At 29.0% G+C, this 8613-nt stretch overlaps 3 protein-coding genes across 6 annotated transcripts; 1 reads left to right on the top strand and 2 right to left on the bottom strand.

Moving 5' to 3' along the window:
• Window positions 1–343: 343 nt before the first annotated feature.
• On the bottom strand, window positions 344–2567 carry Obp59a (Odorant-binding protein 59a). Its single transcript, XM_078179171.1, has 6 exons — window positions 2130–2567; window positions 1627–1892; window positions 1391–1526; window positions 1287–1322; window positions 995–1186; window positions 344–923 (listed from the first exon to the last, which is right to left on the bottom strand). The coding sequence occupies exons 1-6, from the start codon at window positions 2295–2297 to the stop codon at window positions 900–902; spliced, it is 822 nt and encodes a 273-aa protein (XP_078035297.1). The 5' UTR covers window positions 2298–2567; the 3' UTR covers window positions 344–899.
• Window positions 2568–2703: 136 nt separating this feature from the next.
• On the top strand, window positions 2704–3918 carry LOC144469191 (uncharacterized). 3 transcript variants are annotated; one of them, XM_078179172.1, is made up of 3 exons: window positions 2704–2834; window positions 3379–3662; window positions 3746–3918. In XM_078179172.1, the coding sequence occupies exons 1-3, from the start codon at window positions 2817–2819 to the stop codon at window positions 3915–3917; spliced, it is 474 nt and encodes a 157-aa protein (XP_078035298.1). In that variant the 5' UTR covers window positions 2704–2816; the 3' UTR covers window position 3918. The 3 variants fall into 3 exon arrangements, with proteins under 3 accessions (XP_078035298.1, XP_078035299.1, XP_078035300.1); XM_078179173.1 differs by lacking the exon at window positions 2704–2834 and adding an exon at window positions 3147–3323; XM_078179174.1 differs by lacking the exon at window positions 2704–2834 and adding an exon at window positions 3148–3310.
• An 88-nt stretch (window positions 3919–4006) lies between these two features.
• LOC144469188 (1-acyl-sn-glycerol-3-phosphate acyltransferase gamma) lies at window positions 4007–8227 on the bottom strand. Of its 2 annotated transcripts, none has more exons than XM_078179165.1 (7): window positions 8073–8227; window positions 6771–7032; window positions 6483–6655; window positions 6224–6385; window positions 5800–6138; window positions 5493–5712; window positions 4007–5395 (listed from the first exon to the last, which is right to left on the bottom strand). In XM_078179165.1, the coding sequence occupies exons 2-7, from the start codon at window positions 6949–6951 to the stop codon at window positions 5310–5312; spliced, it is 1161 nt and encodes a 386-aa protein (XP_078035291.1). In that variant the 5' UTR covers window positions 6952–7032; window positions 8073–8227; the 3' UTR covers window positions 4007–5309. The 2 variants fall into 2 exon arrangements, with proteins under 2 accessions (XP_078035291.1, XP_078035292.1); XM_078179166.1 differs by lacking the exon at window positions 8073–8227 and adding an exon at window positions 7768–7960.
• Between the last annotated feature and the right edge of the window lie 386 nt (window positions 8228–8613).

Raw genomic sequence — 8613 nt, 5'->3', positions numbered from 1 at the left:
AAAATGATTTACCTCCAGTTAATTCAACTACTACTGAAGATATTGATTTTGATGATTTAATGAAACGTTTCGAAGATTTGAAGAAAAGGAAATAGTCTTTTTATGTTCATAAAAATATATATATTGCGTAAATTATGTATGTTATAATACAGCCTATGTATGTACAACTGTAAAAATTTGAAATATTGTAGCTTTAACTTTGTATATTTTACAATTTAGGTAACCAAATGACGTTACAGATCATAATTACTGTGGTATAATTAGTATTAGTTTTAAAATCAGCTTGTAAAATATTTTCTTTAACAATGCAGAAATTTGAATAAATGGATTTCATTATATTGCAACTTGTTTGAGTAAATAAAAGTTAACATTTTTGAAGTAATGATTACATATACTTTATTTAAATTTGGTTTAATGTAATAAAGTGTAAATATTTTAAAAAATTGTAAAATATTTTAAGAATTTTAGGATATGAACTGAAAAGATCATTTTTTAAATGTCGTTCCATTATTGTGTTGATTTTTAAGGTTTAAAAACACAATTACGAACAAAAGAAATGTGTATTTGTAAATTCGTAATATTTTATAAGCTTTAAAATAATCTTTCGTGGCTACATTTCTATTAATCTCCATTCATAATGTTGCTTGTACATATTGTAAAATATTTATATTGCATTGTTTTGTAATGTTTTAAACGGAAAATTTATGAGAACTGTGCAGTATAAAAATCTTAAAATATTAATGCATATAGCATTGTAATAAAGTGTATTCAAACTCTTTTTATTTTGTATGTTAATAGAAATATAATTGTCGATAATACACAATGCATTTTTTATTTAATACAATATTTTTGTTTTTCAAGATTCATATGGAGATGTTTTAATAAATTTTCTTTTTCCTTTAACTATCCCAATCTTCACATTTCTGAAATTAACAATTTTATTAGCACTAACAAAATAATATTAAAATTACTGTGAACTATACTATACACTTACTTGTTGTCCCTTTTCAGCTAAACACTTTAAAAGATTTTGAGAAAAGTCACACTTATCTTTCTTGTCAGATTCAAGATAACGGAAACATTCTATGATTGATTCTTCAACAAAATCTTTCAACTCTGGATCTCGGATATCTTGATTCATTAATGGAATTACTGAATCTCTGTCCGGAAAACCTTTTTGGTCTACCTATAGTATTTAAAATAGAAAGAAACAAAAACAATTTTTTGTTTACTTAACAAAGTAATCTTAAATAACTTTTGTGTCCCCTCTCTTAATTTTTACTTACGACATTCAATTCGTTGAAAAAGCACTGTACAACACACTAAAATACAATTTATTTTGATTAAATAAAGTTAATTTATTCTATACACTTCTATATTAAATACTTACCGCTTTTTCGTGATCTGTGTTATTGTAATAATGTGAATCTCCATTATTAAAATCACCTTTTTTATTCCGAGAGTCTCTCGAATTCCAGGAATCTCCTATATTATCATTGTGATAATTTTTTGCATTTTGATAATTTCTGTAATTTTCATTGGTTCTTTTTATTAATAATTTCGCACTCAGAGCAATTAGTTAAGATAATGTATAATTTATATTTAATATGGATCATTCAGACATACCTGTTTCTTTGATTATTCATTGATTGATTATAGGAGTTGCGATCACTATTACTAGAGAAAATATGTTTATCGTAAAAAATCTTTTCGGAACTAGAATCACTTTCTGAATTCTCGCTATCCAAACTTCCACTATCCGAATTTTCATCATCCGATGACATAGAATCGTCACCGTCTGTATTTACACCACCGTGCTGTTTCAAACAAGTTTTAAACACTTTCTGAAACTGCATATCTACTTCTTGACTTCTTATGCGGCATTTTAAACACTAAAAAAATAATGCTTTTTTATTTTGAGTTTCTATATTAATGAAGCTTTTGTGTAATCGATTAAAGAGACAAATGTTAACAATAGTGGTAACTATAATCGTAGAGATAATAAGAGTCATAATATCAATAACATACAATTTGCAACAGCAAGTTTAACAAAATAACAGTGACAATAGCGTCCGATTAAATTACCGTTCTGTTACACTTTGCAATATGATAATGTGAAATTAACTTACTGCTCCAATGTTAAAAAAGAACAAAATAACGCAACACAAAGCGAACCGAACGGAGTGTTTCATGGCAAATACCATACTCTTTTCTGATCTTCGAACAACCGATAGATAATCAATGAAAACCAATCTGCGTTCGGACGTGTTTATAAGCCAAACAAACAGGAAAAACATTTTGACATTAATTATCTGTCACGGTAAATGTGAAAAGAATTTGAGTTCAGTGGACGTTTGCGACATTTTGGTGGCACGGTGCATCCGGTTACGATCATTTCAATTGTGTGTTCTCTGCGTGCCGCCAATTGCACAATCCTGACTGAATAGAACATAAAATTGATCATTGTCGACGCTCAAACCAATTTTCTCAAACAGGAAAAGAGATATTTCGGGGTTCTGGATGAAGAACTCGATATTATATAGTACTTATTTTTAAATTTATGAATTGCACAATGTTGTTATGCGCCGTATATAGTAATCTTTTACATAGTAAATTTTTTATAGCCGATAAGTAACGCGTTAATCTATTGTAAAAAAAGGAGAAAGGGTAGGGGAAATTGAGGAGAGGGAGAAGATGTGAAAGAAAGTAGATCAAGTGATAGGATAAAGCAAAAATGCGACAGTAAATTTATAACGACAGATTTGAGGAGATTTGTCAGCTCTTTAAATTTCAATTTTACATATCAGCAGCGCAAAATGCGTTATGTATTTCTTGTAAGTATAGATTTTCTTTAAAAATTATTCGAATACTTTATTTACGATACAATTACTTCATTTAATGATGCAGAAGGTTTTGGAAATAAACGTGGATCTTTTGAGTTTGTAATGTGTGTGACAAATAAAACAATTTTGTAAATCGAGTTTTTGAATTAATTTCTAATGTGATAAATGTTGTTATATGTATACCTATGACCTAGAATATTTGTGTTCTGTTTTTCAATTTTTGTATTAAAACCAAATGTTTTGTATTAAAACCAAAAGCTGACCTGCAATTTTTATCGTTGCAAGCGCCGCGCTCTGTAAATGCAGTTCTACGGATGTGTTTACTATTCTAGTATGCAAATAATAGTTCATTAAAATAGGAGACACGGAAATAGAATTGTAAATTTAAATCGTAAATAGAATTGAAAAGCAATGAATCTTGCGAGTGCGTGAAAGCGAAACTGATCAGCGAAGAATTTCTAATTCTGGTAATCTTAAATGGTAAGCGGTCATATGGATTCAATGTAGATTTGGTATATCCATTTCTTTGATTTAGCTTACAATGAATGCTGTTCTCGCTTTGACAACTAATGACTCAAGGCCCAAGAATCATCGATTTTTCGACAACGATCAGTTATCGTTGTCTTCGAAATCTACATTAGAGAAGAAGGCCTTGTATGAACTAGAAAGAGACAAAGCGAACGATGAGCATATGGAGAATAAAAGTGAAGAATACACAAAGCCGTGGGACAATTTAAAAAAAACGGATAGAGTACAATTTCAAATAGAAGGCCATGAAGGGCCTCAAACATATATTTTTGGATTCGACACAGGACGCGGGTAAATACAAAAATCACTTTAATTGACATTCGAAATTCATTGTTCATGTATTTAATTAAGAATGTATAATATACCATTTTCAGAAGAAACAGACAATTTAGATTGGAAGAGAGACATCTTGATGGTACTGTAAAAGGACAATATGGATATTATGACGCGGCAGGCAAATTGAGAACAGTTCAATATGTTGCTAAACCTTTCGACGGATATACAGAAAAACATCACGAAAGTAACTTGCGAACACTAAAAAATTAACGGAAGATGTCTTATTACTTATATTTGCTTAAGACAAATCAAATACAATAGATATTTTATTATGTATTACATATAAAGGGAAGAAAACACTGGGATTAAATTATTTATTCAACAATAACAACAGCTATACAAGAAAAATAAAAACAAAAAGTATAGACATGTTTGATTGTACATCTGAATACAATAGTAAGAAACAAACGGTTCTGTTGGTACATATACACATGTATGTACAAAGGAATATATGTATGTATTTCTGTATAAGCATTACATTACGCTCATAACATACACCAGATTACAAAAATAGTTTAATGAAAAAAGTTAAGGTAACATACATACCTTAATTAATTCTTATTATTTTTTCTAAATAATGAATAGTCAATTTTAGGTATTGATATCTTTTTATAAAATATAAATAATGTTGAAATAAATAGGTCAAGTAGAATCAAATCTAAATGAAGTCGCTTGTAGGACTGAAGGACACGAGTATTTCTTTTCTTGATGTTAGTTATTAGACATACAATGTTTTTACATTACCCACAGTTTTACGTCTATAAAAATGAGACAATAAGCAGTGTGCAAAATGCTGAATGCTGAAGAACGATGTGACGCAATAAAGAATGACTTGCACCTTTCGTTTGAATGCGTTCTGATTTTCAATGCAATTGTTTATATGTAACACGTTGCGTCGATATTACACAGCGGAAAATGTGTTAACAGTATAATGCAGTAAGATTAAAAAGCATCGAAGGCATTCAAATAACAAGAGCATACTGCGTGTAAAATGCTCGTGTATTTCAGGCCGTATTCTTAATGATTATGTGGAATACTTCTCAATTTGGACTTTCATTTACTCCTCCGTATAATCTTTAAATCTTTATCTCTTATAGAAATCATAATTTGATAATTTACAAATCATCTCGCATTTTATATACTTCAGAAATTTTTCTAACAGCAAATAAAAAATTTTATAAAATCCTTAAAAATAAAAATTATTGAAATATCGAAGGAGATTATCAAAAAGCGTAGAAATAATTGACTTAATACTTTTATAATTAATGCGACACACATATAAAAACCCCCTAAAGATTCCCAAATAAATTTTTTTGAACAAAAGAAACCATACAAATACAAATGATAGAACTATGACATGTATCAACGACACAATGTACATTGTATAGATTTAACAAAATGGAGGGAAATAATCAACAATGATAAAACTTAAATACTTTCGCAGATTATTAAAAACATTGCGCGTAATATGATTTGTACCGAGGAAAATCACGTGGAATACAATACGTAATAAAAAATCGAATAATACTTTTTAGAAATGGCCCCTAGAAACATATCAACTTTTTCACGATGTATTCCTTTTGTTATTTTCTCTTCCTTTTGTTACTTCAACTTTTTATCATCCGCACCATAAGATGAGCTTTTGCTTATTTCGGACATTCCTATCGTTTTGTGCATAAGTAGATAAACTGAAATTAAAAGAGCATTAAATATTACGGTACAAGGAATAATAATGTGAATTGTTGTTAAATAGAAAATATAAGAGTACGTTTCCATAATACTTACATAAGAAAATAATACCCACACCAATGGAAAAGTAAACGGTTGAACCAGACAAGAAAAGATTGACTAAATAATAAAGCATTGGTACTAAAACTACGAATATCCAGAAAATTGTATTTAGCAAAGTATAAGGTCTCCTAGTCACTTCAAAACAATCTGTTCTAGGAACACCACTTGTGGCAAAGAAGTCACCAGTATTTATGAAACTTTCTACCATACGATCCTGAAGAAAAAGGAAACAGAAATATTATTTTAAATTTATACATTTTACATATTAAAAGTAACTACAGAAGACAATGAAAAGTTATACCTTTGTTTGGTAAAGTTCGTGAAGCCATTCAGCTGCACCTTCATCAGTTTCTGGCACATTCTCTAAAGGAATCCTTTGTATGTACAAATGAGCAACAACTGATTTGCCCAATAATAAATTTGTAATCGTTGGCTTTACTGAATCGTCGGCTTTAAAATTTATTTGTACATTATAAATTGCGGGAATTTTACCACGCATGTGTTGTATACTTGCTGTGAAACCCTTTGTTCGTGGAGTTAAATGATATTTTAATACTGGAAGACCCTTCTCTCGAGCAAACTTCTGACTTGCTTCTAATTTCTTTGCTGTAAAACGTGTTCCTTCGGCATTTAAAAGTAACTGCAAATGAAATTTGAATAAATTATAATTTAAAAGCAAATTATTTGAAATCACTTAGTCAACATAAAATGCCGGAAAATATTACCCATATAACATCAGGGTAATTTCCAAGTTCTTCAATTTGAGAACCAATTATTCGTTTATCTTTATCCCAACTTCTATCTAGGAATATACTTTCTGCAAACTTCCATGCCCAACCTAATGTTGGGATATACTGTATTGACTTCTTGGCATATGCTTTGCAATTCTAAAATGTACATATATTTTATAATCAATGGAACTAAATATTACCAAAGTAACTGTATTATTCAGCATATATAAGAAAAATAACCAATTACACTTACACCAAGTACCCCAAGTCGTTCGCAAAAGCTCCACCCGATAAGCCAGTCTATTTCATAGGTATGATTCATTAATAAATACCCATGCTCCTTCCCATAATATTTGTTAAATTCTACTTTATCTATGTACATCATTATTCTTGTACCAGACCACCAATCTGTCATAAATACTAATTCTGAAAATATAAATTAAATTTAACAGGTGTAATTTACTATTATTCTGTGTAGGCAACATAATTACTATTGATAAAATTATAAAGATAACATATGGAGAAGAAAATATTAACTTACGACTGTAAAAAGTATAGCAGAGATAATAGTTAATCTTCCGATAAAAATATTTGGAAAAGGGTCTAAGACCAAAGTATAAAAGACATTGGAAGAAATTGATTATCAATCCTGATGTAAAAAATGTTATAGCAAACATCAGGTGAATAACTGTTGACTGCTTTAAGATTGATAGCATTCCCATCTTCTAAAGTGTCTTATCTGTGCGTTTAATAGAGCAAAAATATATGTATATATCACTTGAAGATCTTGAAGTATTTTGTGCCTGGAACAAAGAAATTTGATTTCAACATTATATGTTCCAGTATGTTTTTGTCGTAGAGGAATAAAACTTTAATAAATGTACAAATCACACTTTCATGAGATTTTTTAGAAAGAATTCAAATATGAACTTTTATTATGATTAATGAAGTTTAATATATTAAAAATTATATCTTTATCTTTTAAGTCATAAAACCTTTTTTAAAAAAAACTGTCACTATAACATAAAATGTTTATTTTAATAATTAATATGGTTTAAACAATGTTTAAAGTTAATGGAAATAATTTAAACAAATGAACATTCTTTAATTTAAATATAAGCATAACCATGTTTATTAGATAAGGGGACAGGAATAATGTTCTACCAAAGTCAATAAGTTGGAATAATTCAGTCTTTTATTAACTCATTATTGTCACCTCATGTCATATCATGTATATAAACATCAGATTAAGATTGTATTATAAAATCCTTAATAAATAACACTTGATATGAATATGAATAATTACAGAAACGTTAATACAATTCCCTTTTTACATACACGTATTTAATAACAATTACTTGCATGTCATAATGATCTGACTTTTCTAAATTAAAAAGTGATATCAGCAACCAAGATATATGTACTATTTATAAAATATATTAATCACTGAATTATATTATCAATTTCTCGATATATCTTATCGTAAAATGATTCACTTCGATTTATTGAAGTTTATTTCAATGATTACAATACTTAACCTGTTCTGACACAAATTGAAAATAGTTTGCTTTTGAATGAGAAATGTTATGAAACTAATGTTCTAATTGTTGCTGGTAATAAAAATATATTACATCGAACACCACAACAAAATCGATGAATAATTTTAAATAGAAGTGTCTATTAGTATTCGAAGAATAAGCTGAATTAAACATGAATTTTTTTAAGAAATGTATGAAATTCTACATAATATTGTCAAAACAGTTTACACCTCTATAAAGTTGCTTTAAAATTCATAATTAAAAGTCGAAGTGAGTCGTAAGTTTTCCACAAAAATTAAACTCACCCGTCTCAAATCATTACTACACTATCGTTACAACGAACTCTTTTGTAAGAAAAATGCTGAGTAAAACGCCAAGCGCAAAATGTTGCGAAGAGAATTGTATAATATTCTCTGTACAGTGTCGCGCTTTCGCCACGACCTCTCCGGCATCACATTTCTATCCCTACCATTCTATTTTATACTCTGACATGCGCAGGCTTTCGAGAAAACGTAGAAGCGATGAAAGTAGGAGATGAAGCTAAATATGTAAACATAGACCATGGACCTAACAATTATGTACAGGTATCTAAAGGGTTCCTTATTAGTACGACTATTGTAAAAACGAAACTCAGTCGTATGAAACTGGATTACTACGTTAACCGATTTTAATAAAATATATCTCAAAAAAGTGCTCTTTAATTGTCTAAAATTAAAAAGGTACTTGAATTGGGAAAAGAAAAAGCTCTTGCTTTAAGAAACGATGCTATTATTCAAAATCTTCAGACCCTCGTGAAAGTTGACGCGAGGAAGTTTTTTGTATATTTCTAAGAAACTATGAAGGAGC

This window comes from Augochlora pura, chromosome 4 (genome assembly GCF_028453695.1).
Source record: "Augochlora pura isolate Apur16 chromosome 4, APUR_v2.2.1, whole genome shotgun sequence".
In the NCBI taxonomy this organism is placed as follows: Eukaryota; Metazoa; Arthropoda; class Insecta; order Hymenoptera; family Halictidae; genus Augochlora; species Augochlora pura.
This window is presented reverse-complemented; position numbering and strand designations above follow the sequence as displayed.